The sequence below is a fragment of the Podarcis vaucheri genome (assembly GCF_965113315.1).
Source record: "Podarcis vaucheri genome assembly, chromosome: 1".
In the NCBI taxonomy this organism is placed as follows: domain Eukaryota; kingdom Metazoa; phylum Chordata; class Lepidosauria; order Squamata; family Lacertidae; genus Podarcis; species Podarcis vaucheri.
In genome coordinates this window covers 49,796,660-49,820,369 of record NC_138759.1, presented here as the reverse complement: position 1 = coordinate 49,820,369, position 23,710 = coordinate 49,796,660, and the positions used below count along the sequence as shown (strand labels likewise).

Sequence of the window (23,710 nt, the reverse complement as noted above, 5' to 3'; positions counted from 1 at the left end):
GTCTGAGCAGACTCCCATGTTTTCCTCAGAGGCAGAATTTGCCTCAAGCCTCCCAGTATTTCAGTTGTTTAGAGCAGAGACCTAAGAGGAAGGGATTCCATTTTCAGCTGTAGTTACTCTTTAAGTCTCATTGGTCCTTAAGGCAGCAGAAGCTCTGTGAGGATACCAGGAGGAATAAGTCTGTGTACTGATTGCAAGTCCCTCTCTTCCCCTCACACTGGCAAACCCAAGACAGTGGGGGTGTGGCAGACAGAAGCATTAGGAAGGGTGAACCTAACTAGCATGCGGATTCACATCTCCATCCTTCTGTCAACCATAGGAAATGGGGTTTTCATCTCACTCCTACTTAGTCTGAGTCCCAAACCAGGTGCTGTGGACACAGGCAATACCCAGAACTCTTTGAGGAGAAGAATGTGTTTTGAGGGCGTGTAGACAGCCAAAGTCTCTTAAAATGTTGACACACTCACAATCCCAGTTCTCAGCTGGTTTTCAGGAGCATCAACTCTACCTAAATAGTGTCCGTAGTTCTCCCCTGAGGGCCCATCCATATTTATATTTGTTCTGCATTTCTGGGCACAGGACCAGGCTTTCCAGGTCTGTGTCTGACAGCGTTGTCCCCCACCCCTGGCGGTGCTGTTTGCCGCTGAATTGGAGCAAACAACAATCTGCGGAAAACCCAAATTGCTGCTGGCTCTGATTCAACAATAAAATCAGGTTTCCCTGGGGAAAGCAATGGGCGGCGGTGGGGGGGGAAGCACTAGGACTGGGAAAGCATGGACCTGTGCCTAGAAAGTGCAGGGCAAAAGGTACATATGGATGAGCCATGACTTGGGGACCGTTTGAGGGAGCAACTGAGCATGTGAAGAGTGGGGTCTAGACTGTGGTTACCAGACATCAATGTTTCCCGGGGACAGACTCCGGATTTACAAATCCATCCCCGGATTTCATTCAATGTCCCCGGATTTATATTTTAAGTGTTATAGGTTTATTAGTAGGGAATGAATGTTGCGTGATTGGTTCAACGGCACAAGACACATCATATGGGGACTTCCGGTGAGGCAAAATGGTGGGCGCCACAGCAATGAGCAGCTCCTGAAGCCAGCCAGAGCCAACTGCGCTACCAGGCTAGCTCCGGGCTGCTGAGACTGCTGCTGCCACCGCCACTGCGGAGGGGGAACCAGGGACGCCCGGTGCGTCAACTGGGGGAACTGCTGGCACCCCCCCCCCACGACCCAAATCGAGCTGGGAGCGAGAGTGCCCAGACAATTGCCCAGCGGTGCTCTGGGGCCAGGAAAACCCCAGAGCCGACACAGGGAGAAGGAGGAGAGAAGAAGGAGAAGGAAGAGAGAGAAAGAGGAAGGAGAAGAAAGAGGGGAGTCCCGGTTTTGCCACGCCGCTGCTGCTGCCGCCACCACTGAGGAGAGTTAGGAGAGCACTGGGAAGGGAAGGACACATGGCCGAGCCCAGGCCCGACCTGAGCCTACTCCATGGCTGCTAGCGCCCAGAGGAAGGCCACACGACAGAGGAGACCACAGAAGAGAAGATATGACTTCTTAATTTTTTATATTTTATATATATATATATATATATATATATATATATATATATATATATATATATATATATATATATATATATGCTTTCGTAGATTTTCACGGGTACAGGAATGCAGGTTTTGGTGTCTTCGGGTGTCTTCCCGTGTAAGAGTCGGGGTGTCTGTGCGACGTTTCGACGAGGTCTCACTCGTCATCTTCAGGCTGGTGCTTTCGGCTTCTTGTTACTGGAACAGAGCAGAGTCTGGTGTTTGAGTTCCTATAAATACTGTTGAGGGGTGTGGTGTATAGCCTCCAACGTTCTGGGCAAAGAGGAAGTTCCTAGATTAGTGTGCCTTTTCTTCTTTTGTTCCTTAATTACTTGAGGGATATCTTGGGTGATTTCATGAGTGGTATTCAGAATATCCCTGGGTGGGTCATTAAGTGTAGATTAGTTGCTAAAGCTTTCGTGTCTTGACCTCTTGAGCTTGTGAAGAGTTTTTCTGAGAAGATGGCTGTGCTGCATTTAGTTGTGCTCTGGCTTGGCTTCGTGTATAGGGGCGAGCTATGGTTTTGTGCCTTGTGCCAGCCAGATCTGTGTAGGGATTGCAGGGGGGTGCAGCATCCGGAGGTGCCACTATAGTTTGGCTACTGGATGGAGTCTGTAATATGTCTGTGGAGAGGGTCTGGGTTTGGGTCTGGTGTGGTTGATTGGTGACGGCGTTCTGTGTGCCTCTGGTTCTGGTGTCGGTTTTTGTGGGGAGGGCTAATTTCCAGATGTCTGGCAGGCGGGACGTGTCGTCACGCTTGTTCATGTTGTGAGGGTGTTTCTCTATCTCGATGGCTTCCATGATTATTCTCTTGTGGTGATGTTCCATGTTAAAGAGCAATTTGGAATCTGCAAAATTAATTTCGTGTCCTGTTTCTTTCATGTGTTGGAAAAGAGAGGAAGTTTTTTCTTCTTTTTTGACGGCATTCTTGTGTTCTGCGATACGTGCATTTATTCGTCTGTTTGTTTGTCCAATGTACGTGGCTGGGCAGACTTTGCAGGGTATTTCATAGACCCCTTGGTTTTCCAGCTGGATTTTGTCTTTTGGGTTTCTGAGGATATTGGCTATTTTTTGGTTGGTGCAGAAGGCTGTTTTGATATTGTGTTTATGGAGGATTTTGCTGATTTTGTCTGTAGTGCCCTTGATATAAGGAAGGAGGGCCATGCCATTGTTTTCTTCTGTGTCTTGGTTTTTGGGGGGTGTTTCTTTTTGGATTAGCTTCGTAACCCTGTTTTTCTGGTATCCATTGGCGATTAACACATTTGAGAGATTCTGTAACTCAGTTGTCAAGTGGTCTTTGTCAGCCAGGCGTTTGGTTCTGGAGATGAGAGTCTTGGCTACGGAGTTTATTTGTGCAGGGTGGTGGTGTGATTTTTCTACCAAATTCTTACATCTATTCCACACCTCTAGCAATGCCCCTCTTATGATGTGATTAGAAAAACTTTTATGCACTCTCCCCTTATCTTGCCACAGGTAAGCATGCCACCCAAACCTAGCATTGAAACCCTCTAAGTCCAACAGGTCGGTGTTGTCCAAGACTATCCATTCCTTGACCCAGCATAAACACGCGGCCTCATAATATAATTGAAGATTCGGGACCGCAAACCCACCTCTGTCTCTTTTATCAGTGAGCAATTTATATTTAATTCTGGCCCTTTTGCCCTGCCAGATAAACCTAGAGAGGGTCCTCTGCCAGTCCTTGAACATTGTCGTGCCCCTGATTACTGGAATGTTTTGAAATAAGAATACCATTTTTGGGAGGATGTTCATCTTAATGGCCGCCATTCTCCCCTCCCACGACAAGTGTAATCTGCTCCAACTATCTAGATCTCTTTTACATTCTTTCCAAATTCTGCTGTAATTGTCCTCCACCAAATTTATATTTTTAGTTGAGACCCAAATACCCAAATATTTAACCTTTTTTGATATTTTTATCCCAGATTCCGCCTCGATTTTATTTTTTGATTGTTCGTCTAGGTTCTTTACCAACATTTTTGTTTTTGTTTTATTTAATCTAAACCCCGATAGCTTCCCAAATTCCTCCATTAGTCCCATAATTGTATTTATTGTTTCTAGAGGTTCTTCTATTGATATTACTAGGTCGTCAGCATAAGCTTTGACTTTATATTCTTTTTTGCCTACCTTAATCCCTCTTATTTCTGGTGTTCCTCTAATCTTATTCAATATGACTTCCAGGACCATAATAAATAACAAAGGTGATAATGGGCATCCCTGTCTTGTACCTTTTGTAATCGTGAATGAGTCTGTTAAACTACTATTGATGATAAGTTTCGCCCTTTGGTTTGAATAGATCGCTCTGATGCCTTCTAGGAATGGCCCTCTTATTCCTACCCTTTCCATACATTTAATGAGGATCCAAATCACCCACCAAGGGGAAAGGCTTAATGTGGTGTCGGTCTATGCCCCCAATACAAACAAAACTGAGTTCTTTAAAAAATTAGAACAAACATTACTAGAGTTAGAAAACTATAAATTAATTTTATTAGGTGATATGAATGGAGTCCCTGAACCCGAAATAGATAGAAGTGAAAAGAGAAGGAAAGGGAAACAGGGGAAACTCCCCAAAACTTTTGATGATCTTCAAGAAAATCTAGACCTAATCGATGTCTGGAGACACAAAAACCCAACAGGAAAACAGTTCACACACTTCTCTGGAGTACACCAGAGCTGGGGTAGAATAGACCAGATCTGGGTCTCCAGAGACCTTTTGTTAAGAGCGCGGAGATGCATAATAGAGCCCAGAACGTTATCGGACCACAGCTCAATCTTTTTGGAAATAAAGAGTATCCCATCAGGTACATACAGATGGAGAATGAACGATTACCTAATGGAACAGGATGAGATTATTGGCAGGGCAAAGAACATCTTGAAGGAATACTTTGATCATAACTTGTACAAAGGAACTAAAATTAATGTGGTCTGGGATGCCAGTAAAGCAGTCCTTAGAGGTTTTCTGATTCAACAGAATAAATATAGGAAAAACCTGAGAGAGGCAAAGAAGGAAGAACTAATCAAACAATTAAAAGAAGTAGAGGATAAATTAACAATAAATCCTGGCGATGAGAGCCTCAAACAAATTTGTAAATTACTACAAACTCAATACTCATCATTGCTGAACCAGGAAATAGAGTGGGGAATAAAATCGATGAAACAAAGGTATTTTGAATCAGCAAATAAAACCGGTAAGCTGCTAGCATGGCAATTGAGGAAGAAAAAAAAACAAAAGGTGATTAACAAAATTAAATTTGAAGACCAATTAATAGAGGACCCCAGTGAGATCAAGGGAAAGTTCCTTCAATATTACGAAACCCTGTACAAGAAGAAAGAGGATGAGGATACAGTTGAGATAGGAAGGTATTTGGATAGGAACGAAGGGGCGCAGCTATCAGACGAAGAAAAGACAGTTCTAAATGAGCCGGTAACCATAGATGAGGTTAGAGATGCAATTAAGAAGATGAAACCCGGGAAGGCCCCTGGCCCAGATGGCCTTTCTCAAAAATATTACAGAACCTTAGACGAACTTCTAATTCCGGTACTCTGCGACGTAATTAACAACATCCTCCAAGGAGGGGAAATACCCGACTCGTGGGGAGAGGCGCATATCACATTAATACCCAAAGCAGATTCAGATACACTTAATATAAAAAACTACAGACCAATTTCTTTGCTTAACATGGATTACAAGATTTTCGCAGGAATAATGGCATATAGATTAAAGAAATATCTTAATAGAGCGATCCATAAAGACCAAGCCGGATTCCTGCCCGGTAGACAAACAAAAGATAATGTAAGACACGTAGTTAATATAATCGAATATCTGGACCTTAAAATTGATATCCCTGCCGCCTTAATCTTTATAGATGCCGAAAAGGCTTTCGATAACAAATTAGTGGCTCTCTTAAACTGCAGTTTTGTGACTTTTTGTGTGTCCTGTTTTAGGCATGTCTAAATTATAGGTGATTATGCTTATTTCCTAACCTACTAACTTTTTTTTTTAATGTAGTGACTGATTCATTACTTATACCTGGTAGGCATGGGAACAACTTTTGCTTGCAAGAATTATGTGCCATTGCTATTGTTGCTGAGCTGCATACTTTATAGTGCATACAAATAAGCAGAGTAGTGGGGGGGGGGGTTGAGTGGTGGAGTTTTTGTTTGTTTGTCATTTGCTGTTGATTTCTGCATGAACAGTCCATACCTCATCTGGTACTCTATCCCTGTTTGCACTCTACTTCCTGGTATTTTTGCAAGAGGAACAAGCTTTTGAAGGATTGGCCTTGTCTGGACAAGATCATATTGTTCCTCCTCTTGGGCATTTGTCTTTACCTCCCCCTTCACTGTAACTAGCTAATTTATATCATTGTACCCCATCACCTAGAAATTGTTTTTTTGCTATTGTGTGCAGAGCCGTAGCCAGGTGATCTTTGCCCCGGCAGAACCGTCCAGATTGCGCCCCCTAGCCACGGACAGATTAGCTCTTCTTTCCGCCTCTTCTCAAACCCACTCCCACCCACCCATTCAATTCCTCATGCAGTTCACCTTGTAATGAATTCTTTCACAGAAAATCCAATATTTAATTTATTATTTCTTAAAAGGTTTCAGCAAAGAAAATGACATTTTGATGTGAGTTGACAGGGTTTTTTAAAGTAATTCAGTTGTAAAAACAATACACAGATAGGCCTAAATGAAATGTACAAACAATATCATACTGAATTGTTCCATGATAATAACTTTACATTATAATACTATATGATGTAAAATGGCATTACTTTTGCAATATCTGTGTTTATTTGGTTAATATAAAGTAAGAAGACTATTATGATTCACAAATCACAAGTTACAAGTTACAACTTCTTATTCACAAGAGTTGTTATTTGGGGGAAAAAATTAAAAGTCAAGTTAGGCCAACTCTGGCTTTAAGTAGCAATCTCCTCAATGAAGTCTAATGTGATTATAACTTTATTTTTCTCCCTTTAATCGAAGAAAACTCAGTAATAATTTCATCAAAGTCTATTGTGGGAGTTTACTATAGATCCCCAAGCCAAACGGAGGACATAGATGATGCCTTCCTGGAACAGATGGCCAAGCATGCAAAAGGAAGGGAGATAGTAGTAATGGGGGACTTCAATTACCCGGATATTTGTTGGACGTCAAACTCAGCCAAGAGCATAAGGTCAAACAGATTCCTCACTGGCCTTGCAGACAACTTCATTGTCCAGAAAGTGGGAGAAGCAACAAGAGGAACAGCCATTTTAGATCTGGTCCTAACCAATGTTGATGACCTGGTTAGTGGGGTAGATGTGGAAGGATCATTAGGCGCGAGTGATCATGCTCTTCTGAAGTTTACTATACAGCGGAAAGGAGCAGCCAAGCATACTAGGACTCAATTTCTTGACTTTAAGAAAGCCGACTTCATAAAACTTAGGGAAGTGCTGGGTGAGATCCCATGGACAGCAATACTTAAAGGAAAGGGAGTTCATGATGGCTGGGAGTTTGTTAAGAGGGAGATAATAAAAGCACAACGACAGGCAATACCAATGAGACGGAAACATGGAAGGTGCCTAAAGAAGCCAGGGTGGCTATCTAAAGAACTTTTAACTGAATTAAGATTAAAAAAGGATGTGTACAAAAAATGGAAAAGGGGGGAAACCACCAAAGAGGAATTCAAACAAATAGCCAGCACGTGTAGACACAAAGTCAGAAAAGCTAAAGCACAGAATGAACTCAGGCTTGCTAGAGAGGTTAAAAGCAACAAAAAAGGCTTTTATGGGTATGTTCGTAGCAAAAGGAAGAACAAAGAAACTGTGGGGTCACTCAGAGGAGAAGATGGTGAAATGCAAACAGGGGACACAGAAAGGGCTGAACTACTCAATGCCTTCTTTGCCTCAGTCTTCTCCGATAAAGAAAACAATGCCCGACCTGAAGAATTTGGAGCAAATGATTCAGCAAAGGAAACACAGCCCAGAATAACTAAGGAGATAGTACAAGAATATTTGGCTAGTTTAGATGTATTCAAGTCTCCAGGGCCAGATGAACTGCATCCAAGAGTATTAAAAGAACTGGCAGATGTGATCTCAGAACCACTGGCAGTCATCTTTGAGAATTCCTGGAGAACAGGCGAAGTCCCGGCAGACTAGAGGAGGGCAAATGTTGTCCCTATTTTCAAAAAGGGGAAAAGAGAGGACCCAAATAATTACCGCCCAGTCAGTCTGACATCAATACCAGGGAAGATTCTGGAGCAGATCATTAAGCAAACAGTCTGTGAGCACCTAGAAAGGAATGCTGTGATCACCAATAGTCAGCATGGATTTCTGAAAAATAAGTCATGTCAGACTAACCTGATCTCGTTTTTTGACAGAATTACAAGCCTGGTAGATGAAGGGAACGCAGTGGATGTAGCCTACCTTGATTTCAGCAAGGCATTTGACAAGGTGCCCCATGATATTCTTGTAAAGAAGCTGGTAAAATGCGGTCTTGACTATGCTACCACTCAGTGGATTTGTAACTGGCTGACTGACCGAACCCAAAGGGTGCTCATCAATGGTTCCTCTTCATCCTGGAGAAGAGTGACTAGTGGGGTGCCACAGGGTTCTGTCTTGGGCCCGGTCTTATTCAACATCTTTATCAACGACTTGGATAATGGACTCAAGGGCATCCTGATCAAATTTGCAGATGACACCAAACTGGGAGGGGTGGCTAACACCCCAGAGGACAGGATCACACTTCAAAACGACCTTGACAGATTAGAGAACTGGGCAAAAACAAACAAGATGAATTTTAACAGGGAGAAATGTAAAGTATTGCACTTGGGCAAAAAAAATGAGAGGCACAAATACAAGATGGGTGACACCTGGCTTGAGAGCAGTACATGTGAAAAGGATCTAGGAGTCTTGGTTGACCACAAACTTGACATGAGCCAACAGTGTGACGCGGCAGCTAAAAAAGCCAATGCAATTCTGGGCTGCATCAATAGGAGTATAGCATCTAGATCAAGGGAAGTAATAGTGCCACTGTATTCTGCTCTGGTCAGACCACACCTGGAGTACTGTGTCCAGTTCTGGGCACCACAATTCAAGAGGGACACTGACAAACTGGAACGTGTCCAGAGGAGGGCAACCAAAATGGTCAAAGGCCTGGAAACGATGCCTTATGAGGAACGGCTAAGGGAGCTGGGCATGTTTAGCCTGCAGAAGAGGAGGTTAAGGGGTGATATGATAGCCATGTTCAAATATATAAAAGGATGTCACATAGAGGAGGGAGAAAGGTTGTTTTCTGCTGCTCCAGAGAAGCGGACACGGAGCAATGGATCCAAACTACAAGAAAGAAGATTCCACCTAAACATTAGGAAGAACTTCCTGACAGTAAGAGCTGTTCGACAGTGGAATTTGCTGCCAAGGAGTGTGGTGGAGTCTCCTACTTTGGAGGTCTTTAAGCAGAGGCTTGACAACCATATGTCAGGAGTGCTCTGATGGTGTTTCCTGCTTGGCAGGGGGTTGGACTCGATGGCCCTTGTGGTCTCTTCCAACTCTATGATTCTATGATTCTATGATTCTATGATTCTATTTTTTATGTTAGTTCATACTCAATGGACAAGATTGCTAGATTTGTTAGTCTGGTTTCACTCATACTTGATCTTAGGTTGTTTTTTATGAGTTTTAATTTATTGAAACTACATTCACAAGATGCATAGTGAGAAATGTTCTCAGTGCTATTTAGATATTGAGATAAACATCTCTTAATCCATACTTGGTTATACATTTCAACATATCTAAATGGGAAGTCGCGCCAATGTTTTCAAGTAGCTCTGCCGCTTGAAACTGGCATAGTATTGATGTTATATTCTCTGAACGCCTAGACCCCGTTTGTCCTTTCAGAAAAGTCCCATTTCACAATTTACATTATTACACTCGCCAAATTTTACACTTGATGATCCCAATTCAGCAAAAGCCCATTGCAGCCCACATCCCATTGAAATGAATGGGACAATTTAATTCACCACTAACAAATCCATTGACTTCAATGGTGCCCAGGTGTTATCATTTCTCTCCTGATCAGGGCTTGGAGTCTGACACACCCTCTTCATTTGCATGACTATTTAGCCCAAGCCAATGCATGCTTTTACTCAGAAGGAAGCTGACCTGTTCAAATGGGGTTCAGTTCCATGAAAGCAGGAAAGTGTCTTGGTGGCTTCTCGCTTCTGCAAAGCAGCGCCCTCTGACTCGCCTCGTTGGCACCTTCATAGCCTGCACTGCGACAGAGGAGAAGGCCCCCGGCATGGAAGGAAGGGCAGCGCCCCTCCTCCTGGGGGGTGGGGGATAAAAGCCCCCCAATCCCCCTTTCTACTCAACAGGGGGCCTGTCCTGGTCTTCTTTTGGGGAGGGGACAGGCAGAGAGGAAGCCAAGCAAAGAGAGGGTTCAAAGCGAAAGGCAACACCCCCAATGGAACTCCTGCTGCAGCTGACTGGCCTCTCCAAAACGCTACGCTTTGGTTAGGTCTGCTGTGTGCATGCACGCATGGAGATTTCCATATAGGTGCATGGTACATAGGCTCCGGCGATCAAGAGGATGAAGCAGACATATTTATGGGCATTTTTAGCAGATTTTTAGCAGATTTATGGACATTTTTTAGCAGATTTTGGGCAAGGGTCCAACTCGCCACCCCCAGCTACAGCCCTGATTGTGTGGCATTTTCATCAGAAGCTAATCCTGGCTACATTAAACAAGTGTAATGATAGAGATAGTGCTGAGACAATATGGGGCAACGGTGAAATTAAATGAGTGCTGCTCACTCAGATTTGTACTTCAGATTACCTTCCATAGCAGCTTGATGATTTTATCCTCAAGGTCAGTACAATATGCTTTACAGCACTTGACACTTCTTGCAAATCTGCCATAAAAGTGATTACATACAACAAAATAAAATGGAGTACAGGTAGCAACCATTTTGAATGGGGGTTCCACTCCTGGCCCCCACACGCTTTGGCAGAGCACGCATAAGCCCGCTCTGCCCTGTTACGTCCCCCATTCTGCCCTCTTCTGGATCCAAAAGGACTTGCACGTCGGCAGTCGTGTCAATTGGACGCATGCAAAATGGTCGCCACCTGTAATACAACAAGCTTTCCTCTTTCATAGCTAGTTCTTTGAGGAGGAAAGAATCATCTGTAGCTAGAGTCATTTCAGTAGTGGGAAGAAAAATGTTCATAGTTCTGAGAAAAGAACGCCTAAGTTGCTCCATCCCCCCCCCCGCCTTTTTTAAAAAAGGAAAAAAGAATGCCACATGGCTCAACAACCACAACATCAGCAATGACAAACCCCCTATTACTGTCGAGTCATAATCCAGGTGGCCAGGCCACCTATGAAGCATGATTATGAGCCCATTTCGGAACATAGGTTAGACACTGACTTCTATACCCCTTGCTGTGTTGCCCAGCTGGGTGACAGTGGAAGAAAATGCCCTGTTTGGGTGGCTGTGTAAATAACAGGCGAGTCATTGCTGTTTACCCTCCATAATAACAGGGCCCAACATATTTCATGAGTTTGGATGTTTACATTTGTATGTAAATTAGTGGTGATAGCATGTGATTACCTTAATTTGCGCATATTCTTCAAGTCTGACATATAATGGTTCCAAACCACAGTATACAAGCAAATGCAAATTACAGCTTTGACAATGAGTGAAGTTCTGTAAGTGCAAGTCAGGTTTATACACAGTCACACTGAAGTAGGTTTGAACATTGTTTACATGTATTGAGCACTGTGATTTTAGTCTTCAGACACATACATGTATAAATGGTTCTAACAGATGAGTTCCATGTCCCTTAAGCTGAAACCTCTCTGAGTTATGCTACTATATACTCTGCTGGTAAATCCCATCAAAGCTGATTTTGCTCATTTTTGTTCATCCCCTTTTTGCAGTTTTGGAATATGAGCCCTTTGGCATAACTTTCTTTTACAAGGTAAATTTCTTTTTTTTGTAGAACACCTATAGATATGAGTAAAAGAATGTCACATAGAAATTAGTAAGAGGTGACTATCATGAACACCATCATATGTGCTTTGTAGCCTGAAGACAATAGTTCTAAAGGTGGAGAGGAGAACAACTGCCAAAAACTAGGTGCCAATACTACCCTGCAATTCTGATACAACTCAGAACAGAATTAACAAAACATTCAAGCCACCAAGGTTTTTATTACCTTTTAAAACTTTCTGTTACCTACATCCATTAAGCGGTAAAGGAACTGGAGATGATAGGTTTTCGATTCTTGTAGGGGCTCCTTCATGCCTTGAGTCATTTGCCAACCTTCCTGCACTCCAGCACTAAGGCGGCATCTGCCCAAGACTTTCTCCTGCTTCTGTTTGCTGCTACAGGAGGCGTATTTCCCTGAAAACAGAAAAGGTTCGTTGTGACTTTTATGAGAAATGTTGTACCTTGATTGGTGCTGCTGATGTAGCCGGTGCTGATTCTGCAATTTCCCCCTTCTGTGACCCAAATGGGTGGAGCAGCACTATGTACCTGATTCTGGGTACATGCGGTTGTTTGATTTGAACAGATCTGACAGCACAGGGATCACGTCTTTCTGTGTCTTGCACCCATCTGACTCTTTGTACTAAGAAGGCAAAGATTAGGTCATCAGCCTTAAGCACTTTTGCATTCTTTCTCTCAGAGCTCACTTTTACTAAAATGTCGCAATGACTCCACAGCCTCTGAGGCCTTGCCCTCCTTTCTCACCTGTCCCACATCACCACAGATTTCCTTTCACTGAGCTGGTTCTCATGTCACAGTAAGCCAAATTGGTGGTTTACTGGGACTACACAAGCATGCAGGCTCCCAGAGAGTTTAAACATGAGTCCCAGTTTCAGTACAAGTAAAAAAAAGAGACAAATAAACAAATCAGCTATAGGGGCCTCTATGGGAACCCACACATTTGAGTAGGCCTGGTAAGCAGGGAATGAGGAATCTTTGACCCTGCATATGTTGCTGAACTACAACTCCCATCAGCTCCAGCCAGCATAGCCCATGGCCAAGAATGATGGAAATTGTAGTTCAGCAACCTCCGAAGGGCCAAAGGTTCTGCACACCTGTTGTAAGCCATATTTTGACTTGCCATAATGTGGAAACCAGGCCGTAGTCAACTTGCAGTTTGCTAGCCCCATCCCTGCTTTTCCTTCTGTTGCAAGATCACATTCATTCACCCAAGCTTCACTTTGTGATATGGCAGCAAGCATTACACAAGGCCATAGTTACCCCAGCCCCACACAAAACCATGCTTTCGTGTTTCAGTTTCTCTGATGGCCCATTCTTCTTTTAAGCGCCTTTCTTTTTGGATTCTGCAGCAGCCACTTCAGTCAAAATAAGGAGGCGGAACACAATTTTTGAGTCTTAATAAAACACAGGTGTTTTTACTGCAGAACTAAAAAAAAAATTGCAGCAAGCAAGTATTAACAAGAGTAGAATGCTGTGGAAAAATGTGTTATTGAATAATGAGAAAGCAGTTTGGAAAAGCAGCAGCGGGCTGTGCTAGGGGTTTATGAGGAATGCAGCAGTCGCCGGCTGAGGTTTACCTTAAAGTTCACCGGAGGGTGGGGGGGACACATAAATCTTGCATGAACTGTTCCTCTGACAACATGAATTTACCCTCCAGTGTATTACACCAGGGATTAACTCTTGACATTCTTCTCACTGTGCATGTCCTCTCTTTTTTCTCTTTTGCTTGCTGTTTGTTTTTGTTCCATTTCCCCCCTCTTATTTAAGACACAGATTATTTTTCCAACCTTTGCATGTGGTAAAAACATAAGAGAAATGCACACATGCATATTTAAGCAGATGATTTAAGAGCTCAAGTTCCCAAGGGTGGAACTATCAGCATAGAAATACATTCTTATTCCTCTGTCAGTGTACTCAACCTTCCCTGAAACAAAAAAACTTAATAAGATATAAAAATTCAAAACTTTCTCATCCCTCCCAAGCAAAATATAATAGACCCAGGCTGCACGTCATATGCGGGTTGCAGGAGAGGAGACTGCAGCTGCTGCCTTCCTCCCCAGGTTCTCCTGCTGCTGATCAGCAGGAGGTCCAACCCAGGTTCAAGCTGCAGACCAAGAGCAAGCCTTTGTTCTGTAATGGAAGGGGAAAGGCTAGGAGAGTCTACTTATGCCCTTCCTGGTGCAACTGCTGCAAAACTGCCCTGTAGGGTTGGCCAGCTGCCTCCGGCCAGCTACTCACTGCCACCACCACTCCCTTTCACACTTATAGCTCATAGATGAGACAGAACTGTAAAATACTAAAACCCAGGCTCCCGAGACAATGCACTCTGTGTTTCCTAGCCAGATTCCTCTCAGTTTACTCAGGACAACAGGGCTGGCATCCAGCTGCCTCTCCCATCCTAGGATTCCACGCAGCCTGCTCTTTTCCCGATGAAACCTCCTTTTTTGCCCTAGTGGCATATGCCCAGTGGCTAGGTATGTGGGATATTATCCGAACCGTAGTGTTTTGCAAAACCACACTTCAGCACCCAACAGCCAAATTATATGAATTTTTATTAAGAATAAAAAAGAGAAATCAGATTAAAAACAAACTGCTCACTCCTTATGCTGACCTAGTTACTTAGAATCACAGAACTGTAGAGTTGGAAAGGACCCTAAGGACAATCTAATCCAGGGGTCCTCAAACTTTTTAAAAGGGGCCAGCTCACTGTCCCTCACACTTGTTGGGGGCTGGATGGGAAGTTTTGGAGAGTGGGCTGGCGCACTCGCAGGAACTGGGCACCTCGGAAGCCGGGAGCCTGCAGGAGCTGGCCAAGTGTGGCGCGCACTGCCCAGTGCACCTCTTCAAGGAACACGGAGATGGAGACAAGGACCAGGTGGTGCCTCACTGCAGATGCCGCCCCATGCAGGCGTTTCCACCCCTTTGTCCTCCTGCTCCCCGGAGGTGAAGGCCGCCGCCTGGGCCACTTCACTGCTGGCCTCATCATCCTCCACCATCACATCAGCCGCCAATGGAAGCTCCACAGTGGCCCCACCAAGCCCTAGCCCAGGCTGGCTGTCCTCCTCCAGGAACGCCGCTGTCGCCCCCCTCATGGGGATGCAGAGTGGTAGCAGCCACAGGAGCACCAGGGCGGTGGCGGGATGAAGAGGCTGAGTGGTAGCGTCTCTGCCAATCAAACACCGCGCCTGGTTTACCTCAGCGTGGCACGACATTTGATTGGCAGAGACGTCCCCGCACCACGCTGAGGTAAACCAGGCATGCCGTTTGATTGGCAGAGACGTCCCCGCACCATGCTGAGATAAACCAGGCGCAGCGTTTGGCAGAGACGCCACCACTCGGCCTCTTCCTTCCATCGCCGTCACCTGGAGTCTTGGCTTTGTGGCAGGTTCTTAAATGGCCAGGCGGGCCGGATTTAGAACCCTGGCAAGCCTGATTCGGCCTGGGGGCTGTAGTTTGCCGACCCCTGATGTAGTTTGCCAACCCCCTGCAATGCAGGAATCTCAACTACATCATCATGACAGATGGCCATCCAACAGACTGCTTCTCTTGCATAATTCCACAACCCACCCATTTCCCCCATGAAAACAGAGTCAATCTTGCATCCCTCTGGTATAAAGCTCTGCCATTATTGTGCTACAGTCATACATTTGGCAATAACCTGTCCCACACTAGCTTCTGGAATAGTTGTTGTCAGCGCTGCCTCAGGTCCTAGCTCACAGAGGACCAACGTCAGTTGCTCTTTATAAACAAAAGTCTTTATTGTGGTTCATTGTTGGTTTGACATCCGTGGCGTGCAGCGCTACGTCTGAGTCCTTAGACCGGCGAAGCTCCGTCTGACTCCTCCCCGCCCCTACACCAGTTCAAGACCCGAGCTTTGCTCCACCTTTTCCTCTCCTCCTTCTGCTCCTTTCTCCTCCGGGTCCTCCTGCCCTCTGGGGTTACCTCCTTCCTACTTTCTTCGGAGGCGGATTCTTCTGACTCCTCCCCACCCTTCCGGCGGGCTTTAGGACCTGGCTCCCAATCCGGGTTTTCTGCTGGCCCGCGCGCCTCCACATTTGAACTTGGCGCGCGCCCCCAGCCGCCTACTTTCCTCCTAACGGCTACACTGCTCCCCTCACTGCTTTCTCCTTCAGGGAGGCTGGCCGGACCTGCTCTTCCCTCCGCCCCTCCACTCTCTGACGGAGGCGTGGTCTGTCCAGCCTCACTCTCTCCTCCTGCAGGAGGCTCCTGTTTTAACCCTTGGGATTCTTCCCCCCCCGCTACGCTCTGGTGGGGAAGCTACCCCTGATTTCCAGCTGCCGCTTGGAGACTCCCCACTGGCCCCCTTGCCCTGCCTTTGGGGGCCCCTTTCTGGGAATCCTCTGATTCGCTGGAGAGACTCATGGAATCTCTCTGATCACTGGCATACCCTCCTGAACTCCCCTCAGATTGTTCCCCTTCGCTCTCCATCTCCTCCTTCCCCTGTGGCTCAGCCCCTGAGCCCATGACAGTTGTGTTAGTTTAATATAACAGTTTCCTTTTTTAAAAAATGTGTTTATTCTCACAATGGGTTGGTTGTATTAATTATATAAAAGTTGAAACTGAAACACATTCAGCAATGTCTGCTGCCCATATAGGCAGATTTGAGGGGGATATATGAGTACAGTAGCATTAAAAAAAATCTCTCTGCCTCCCTGCAAATTTCACTAAAGGACAAAATAGAGCAGTGATTTCCCAGGAACTGGAAGTGAAAGGAGGAACTGTTGGAGTGTTTGTTTCTGGTTAAACTGAATGTAATGTGGAAGTATTTTTCCTAGCCTAAAAGCAGTGGCAGGGGAGGGAGTTGACTGAGGCTGCAGCAACTGAGGGGGTGTTAACTCTTTCCTCCAAAGTCAATCTCTCTTCCCAGGTGGGGGACCAGTTGGGATGGCCAGCTCCCAAGAGACTGGTGGAATCTGATAGATTCCTGACTGCTCTAACAGGCTTTCCGGTGGGTAGAGCAAGTGATCCTGCTGAGGCCCTAGTCTCTCTCCTGTGGACTCATTCAAACACCGTAAAGCTCACTTTGCTCTGTCATGGTCGATGAAACAGACTGGATGAGGGCTGGAGCGGCATCAATCTCCCTCTAGAACCAACCAAACATGTGCTCAAGCTTATAATTGGGCCTGCCACATGGCTGAGGGAACAGCAAAGAGATCCTACTTTGCTGCCTCCATTGCATTGCTATGTTGGAGTCACAGCAGCATTCAGTTTGGAAATAGTGTTAAAGAACAGAATGCGAGTCTGTCCCTTCTGACAATTTCAGTTTATCCTGGAGTTACCCAACCTAACAGCATCATCAAGGAACCAACCAGCAGAGTTGTTCCATGTAGTTCAGAGGGGGGCAGACCTCTGGAGCACATAGTGTCTCCCTAGCTGGCTAAACACTTGGAAGACAATGCTGCTTGGCTCCACAGTGGTTTAGAGACTGGTATTATGGCGGTGTCTGCTGACATGTCCAACCCAACATCAAACCCAGTGTTGTGGGATTAATTCCAGTTCATGGGGCCTGACTGGATACTACCTGATCAATGATGGATTACTGCAGGGCACTGTATTAGGCTGTGTTGTTGGTTGTTCTGAGTTGGCAAGGGTCATCTGATGGCAACAAGAAACTGAGTTTTTACTGTCCTTGACCCAGTCCTCTGGAATGCTCAGCCAATAGAGATTCTTGTTTTAATCTTTAAATGTCTGATGAAGACTTTCTTATGCTGCCAGGCTTGTGCAGGCAATTAATAATTTAGATTTCTGTAATAGTTGATATTTGATTTTAAATATGTGCATGGTTTTCATTGCATATATGTGTGGTTGTAAACCACTTTGATTTCTTTAATGAATAGTGATATATAAATATTTTTTTATAAATCAATAATAAATACAGATACCTTTTTCTATCCTGTGCCCAATAGCAGCTTGAGGAAACTTGGGGAAAATTTATCTGGGGAAACAGAATGATGGGAAGGGTTAACCCCTTTCTCTCAATACAAGAACCCCAATTTAACAAACACACAATAGCAAAGCGAAAGGCATTAGAAGATCCAAACAGGGATCTCCCACTTCATGTCTAGTTTGGCCTTCCTTTCATGCAGTTCAGAATATTCTGTTTATTTAACCATATAAAAGAGAGTGTTTCAGCTGTGTGGAAAATCAACATGCTCCACAGTACAGAGTAAAAAGAACTTTAGAGGAGCAAGTACTGCAGGCTCGTCTCCAGGAGCCTGCACATCCTTGTGGTCTCGGTATACCATAGTTTGGCTTGCACACCATGCGAACCAGGCTGAAAATAGGTGGTGCAAACCACAGCCTTGCAATATTGCTGAGACTGCAGTGGAAAGAAATTAATAATGATTCCTCCTAGCATTCTAATACCTTTGGATGCAAATAAAGGATAAGCCTTGCCAAGCAATATTTATATTACGTAAGGACACTACAATATAGGATACAGAAGCAACTGTGAAAATTATCAGCATGCCAATCTACTCATCAAAGTGATAATAATCAATGTTTCAAGGCTGGAAGATGAGCAATAACTGCAGATCAGCAACAGGACTTGAGTCTACAGCAGTGTAATAACTAAAATAAAAATCAGTACAACTGTATTGATTCACATACTCTCATTTTTCTGGGTGTAGAAATCTCATTTCTGGTAAAATGAGCAGGCTAAAGAAGAAGAAGAAGCCATGTTCCAAAATATATTAGGAAATCCTCACCCATTCTCAGTCAATTCTGCGCGAGTTGCACTTCTGAAGCTTTTATTTGAATTTTAACAGGTACCTCCTGAAATTCTTCAAAATCCCAGAAAAAAACTGTTTTTCCACTATCAACTGTGCAACAAAAAATTAATATGTGCAACATGGCAGAACAATTTCATTTTGACATACCTGAAAGCATATAGTCTGAAAAGCTACTTGTTTCTCAAGCAAATGCACTTACATAAAAAAAATTCACGTAGCAGGTGTTTTTTTAAAAAAAATAATGATTCTGAAATGGGCAAAACAAATGTTTGGATAGGCAGGATTCTGATGAAGTCCTTTGCCTTGTAGTGGGTGAAGAATTGGCTGAGTTAACTTAACCAGGATTAATGCAAGATAATCTTTCACTGTGTCACGGAGCTTCAGGCAAGTGGATGAATGGGTCTGAATTACACAATGTTGTTTGCTTGCTTTTCCCCTGGAAGAACTGTGGGAGACTTCATAAACATTTAATTAACCGTTTTGTTGCAATGTTTAACCATGTTGTCTGAATGCTGATCCACAAATAGCTGTGTTCCCTTAAAGCCACAAGACAGGATCATCAGCAAAGAGAAGACCAGGGGATCCCAGGAGGGGCCTAGTAAATACTAGTTAAAAAAAAGGCAAGGCAAAGGAAGAATACATTTCCTGGAATACAGGACTCAAAGGTCACAAGGTCAGAGGTACTGAGCTTCTCATGCATATCTGCCATTCTCTCCATGTCTGTGCTTGCTCTGAAGAGGGCAAAGATTTAAGGAAAAGTTTTCTAATTTCTCACCCTCCCTTAGTCCTTGCATTCAAAAGTCTATTGAAAGCCTCTTTTAAGTCAGAATGGACACAAAGTGAACTGCCCCAATGCAGACGCACAATCTGGGATTTTATGCAAGCAAGAAGTTTTGGGGTTTTTTTGGTCTGCTACCTTTTGCTGAACTCATTTACCATGCAATTGCAAGATAGCTTTTGTTCTCAAATTTTAAGTCATGATTCTTCTACAAGAACCTCAAGCGGATTTGTGGTACTTACTGGGACAGTGAGGGAGTGTTGACCTCAATCATAGTTGTGGGCCCTGGAAAAGAGGGAGAAAGAAGAAACAAAGATTAGATAGTTATCCCGACCCAAAAGAGGACCACACATTATTCAAGGGTTACAGCAGTGAGACTGGCAGTTCCTTATATCAGGCGCAGACACCATAAAGACCCTTCCTAAACTACCCAAGGGACGCGAGTGGCGCTATGGTCCAAACCACAGAGCCTAGGGCTTGCCGATCAGAAGGTTGGTGGTTTGAATCCCCACAACGGGGTGAGATCCCGTTGCTCGGTCCCAGCTCCTGCCAACCTAGCACATCAAAGTGCAAGCAGATAAATAGGTACTGCTCCGGCGGGAAGGTAAAGAGTGTTTCCGTGCGCTGCTCTGGTTTTGCCAAAAGTAGCTTAATCATGCTGGCCACATGACCCGGAAAAACTGTCTGTGGACAAACGTCGGCTCCCTCGGCCAGTAAAGTGAGATGAGCATCACAACCCAGAGTCGTTCGCAACTGGACTTAACTGTCAGGTGTCCCTTTACCTTTACCTTTAATCTAACCAGAGAGTGAAGACATTGAACAGAAGTGAATGAGCAGTGTCAGATTTAGAGGGGTACGGGCAGTTCCCCAGCACAGAGTGCTGAGCCGAGGAGGCACAAAATGAAGGAGATCCATAATTGAGAAGACCCATTTGAGGGTGCCAAATTTTGGCCTCACTCAGGACGCCATATTACCCAAAATTACCAAAGTTCACCCCTGGGGCAAGGTGTCCATTTCCAGGTGCAGAGCAGGGATAGGGAGCCTGTGGCCCTCTAAATGTTGTTTAACTCCAGTTTTCATAAGTCACAGCTAGCATGGCCAATTGCCATGGATGGTGGGAATTGTGGTCCAGCAACATCTGGAAGACCACAGATACCTCTTGTAGCTAGGAGGAGAAACAGATGAGCCCACAGAATGCAGCCTGCTAGGAAAGCTGCATGGTTATTGAGCATGGCCACAGTGGCATAATTTTGGAGTAGAACTGAGATGGGTGCACGATACCCCTGGCCCCTGACTATGTGAGAGCAGTTAATGGGTGCACTCAATGGCTGGAAAAGTGGAACAGAAATTACACAACAGCTATTTTCCAGACAGGAAAAACTGACTACACATGTATCACATGGCATATAAAAGTTACATGCAGTCCTTGGGCTGCAATCGATCACCACTACCAATAAAGTAATCAGATGACGTGTGCGTGCATGCACGCACCCAGACACACCAGTCCTTGCCAAGAAGTCTGCAGTGTGAAGCACAGCATCATGTAACAGCAAGCAAGGGGCACTGGACCTGGGCCATAGAAAGCAGAATTCCGTGCTAAAGCTGGGTAGTGAAATCTCCCTGGCAGATAACTTGTTCCAACAACTTCTAGAGCATGACGGTGCCATATAGAATGATGCAAGCTCCCATCCTCCCATGAAGTTCTTAAAGAAGCCAAGGTCCATCTTTGTATTCTCTTGACAGACCTGTTGACACCTCAGATGAGGAAGGGTTGGATCCTGGCAATTGATAAAGCAACTCCTTAGAAGGCTCATGCACTTGGGTGGCATCGCCCAAATGGGTGGCATCTTGGGTAGACATAGGATCTTTCCCCAGATGAGGACCAGTTTGAAGACTCTTGATCTTGCCTGTTGAGCAATCCTGAGAAAGACAGGACTACCCTTCATGTGTCACTGGGAACATAAGTTCACAGTAAGCAAAGTCCCATTTTTCCAGTTACACCTAGCTTGCTTGCCAGCTGTGGCTATTCTTGGACCCGCATGGCTTTCTCATGCCCTGGTAGCCTCCTGCCTTGACAAGTACAAAGCTTGGGAATATAAAGTTAACCTCCCTCCAAGCAGTGGAAGGCTCACCCATGCAATATCCCTTTTCTTTTAAAAAAACATTAGCTTAGCTGGCAAAGAGAGAAATGAACACTGGTGTTCGGGGCAGAAAGTCAGTTGCAAACAGTGGAATGTCTGATGTTTGAAGCAAAAACTCTACACTAATTCAACCATGTTTAATTGGCTTTCTCTGAAAGTTAGACAAATTTCTCACAAGGTAGGTTCCCCATATTGAAATTCATACTAATGGGACACAGCCATCTTGACTTTACAATGAATACAGCTGGATTGAGGTGGGAAGTCAAGATATTTAGAACTTGGGAGCTTCTGCTGCTGCAATTGCTGCTCTGTCATCTGATGGATGTAACAGTTATCAGTTACAGTTGTACTTCGGAAGTCGAACAGAATCTTCTGGAAGTACGCTTGACTTCCAAAACGTTTGACTTCCAAAGCATGGCTTCTGATTGGCTGCAGAAGCCCCGTTGGACGTTCAGCTTCCAAAAGAATGTTTGAAAACCAGAAGACTCACTTCTAGTTTCAATCGTTCAGTTGCTGTAACGTTTGACTCCCAATGCATTCGGGAGCTGAGGTACGACTGTACTATGAATATTCGTCATTCTAAACTGTTATTAGAAAGAAAACATATTCCAAACAGGGGGAAAACAAAAAGTTCCTGGGTTCCATCTCTGAGAGCGTTGTTTTTAGAATAAAGTGATTCCTTACGTCTAAAGCCCTGTAAGACTGAAAGTAGCCTGTTCCAAATAAATGTGTTATAATTTTCCCGAATATTCATTTTGTTTTGTTTTTCGGGAGCATTCGGCTTTAGGCAGCTTCTTTCAGGAACAGCTTCTGGCACTTACAGGGTGTTTTCTTGCTCATTCAGCCCTTAATGCACTGGGTGGGTCTCTTGTTTCTTCTGCCTTCCAGGCAGCTTCCTCCTAATGCTCCCAGGGCCTGGCTCAGAATTGCAGAGGATTACTCAGGCCAATGGTGTTTGTGGCCTTCAAGACTGTGTGTCTTCTGGGGCCGATAGAGATAAGGGCAGCGGAGGAGGAGGCGGCTACGTGGGTGGATAGCTAGTCACTGCAGCTGCCCAAAGGCTGAGGGGGAGAGACATTCTTTTGAATGCATTCAGACCCACTGCTATTTCCTGCTTTGCTCTCAAAGTGCTCCACCTGCTTTTACTTAACCATTTCCTGATTTCTGCTCCTAGAAATCCTCTGCTGGAGTAGCTGGTCTCTCTCAGAAGTATTACTTAAAACTGGCATGTCTGTGTGGGGCTTTTAAATGGCAAGTGCTTGTTACCAGTTCATCCATCCAGGAGTATGCCTCTTAAATCCAAACTCTTCTTTAATATAACTTGGTTCAAATGACTAGAATTACATTTACAGCTAGCAACCATCTGCTTATATCTGTATTTTCTGTGTGGTTTTTTTCCACAGCATGCAGACTGTTGAAAATAATATGTTGAATCTGCCCTGGGAAGGTTCAGTGGGTACAGCATGAGACTCTTAATTTCAGGGTCGTGGGCAAAAGATTCCTGTATTGCAGGGAGTTTGGCTGGATGGCTCTGGGGTCCCTTTCAACTTTACTTTTCTATGATTCCATGAGCTTGTGCAAAGAATTAAGGAATATAAAAGAGTAAATTTCTCAACAGACTTTTGGAGGGGGAAATGGCATAATTAATCAGGAAGGAAAACCATGCCAGATTGTGGAATATTTACACCATGGAAAAAAGACGTTTATAACAAAGTGTTATTAAACATAAAATAATGTACTGTGCTGAATGATTCTTTAACTAAGGCAGTGATCCTAAGCACATGTACCATAGGGCTTTGTGTTACAAATGCATCATCAGATGCATTTTTATTGTGTGTATGACTGGCATGTTAACTTCCACACATTCTTTCCCCTCCCAGTTGTGGATATTCATTGCTGTTCATCACTTACTGTCCACACAGTAGGTGGTGCTTGAAGGAATGTATCCATGCTGTGTATTTTGCCCCTCTCCTGAATACACTTGCCCATTCTGGTCATGCACACAGGTATTTGTGTACTTGTGCAAGCACACTAAATAAATAAAGACAAACAGAGAAAGACACCAGAAGAGCGCAAAAGCAAATGTTACCAGCTCTTAGTTATCAATCTTGCTTCACGATTGGCAAAATGGAGACTTGTGCTTTGCAGGGGAGGGGAGCAGCATCCATCCCCTCCAAAATTTCTCCAATGAAAATAGGGACATCCTAAGGCAAAGCGGGACATTCCGGGATCAAATCAGAAACTGGGACAGCTACTGTAAATCCAGGACTGTCCCTGGAAAATAGAGACACTTGGCGGGTCTAGGCATCCACTTTCATTTGCTGTGGTTGTTGTTATTGCCCACGCCCCACAAAATTGTACTAATGAGCCTCTACACCATAGTGACTAGAGATGTATAATAGCTTATTTTTACTTAATGGATTTTCCGTATACAGGGAAATCTGGATTAAA

At 44.4% G+C, this 23,710-nt stretch overlaps 2 protein-coding genes across 27 annotated transcripts in view; one reads left to right on the top strand and one right to left on the bottom strand.

The window, feature by feature from the left end:
- The window catches only part of RAD51B (RAD51 paralog B), a 400,405-nt gene that overhangs the window by 295,609 nt on the left and 81,086 nt on the right, over positions 1 to 23,710 (top strand). The window lies entirely within an intron of this gene.
- Positions 1 to 23,710, bottom strand: part of LOC309534852 (uncharacterized protein) — a 250,741-nt gene that overhangs the window by 150,299 nt on the left and 76,732 nt on the right. For 7 of the 13 annotated variants that reach the window (XR_014220875.1, XR_014220878.1, XR_014220879.1 and 4 more), the window contains 3 exons: positions 19,361 to 19,403; positions 17,492 to 17,544; positions 11,797 to 11,984 (listed from right to left, as the gene is read on the bottom strand). Coding sequence is in view for 1 of the 13 variants with exons in the window: in XM_082227316.1 (XP_082083442.1) it covers positions 11,821 to 11,984; positions 12,117 to 12,210; positions 13,166 to 13,198 (291 nt within the window). In the remaining 12 variants the exon portion in view is untranslated. Of the gene's footprint in view, positions 1 to 11,796; positions 11,985 to 12,116; positions 12,211 to 13,165; positions 13,657 to 17,133; positions 17,355 to 17,491; positions 17,545 to 19,360; positions 19,404 to 22,080; positions 22,230 to 23,710 lie in introns of those variants that run through there. The other 6 variants (XR_014220886.1, XR_014220885.1, XM_082227316.1 and 3 more) reach the window with 6 other exon arrangements.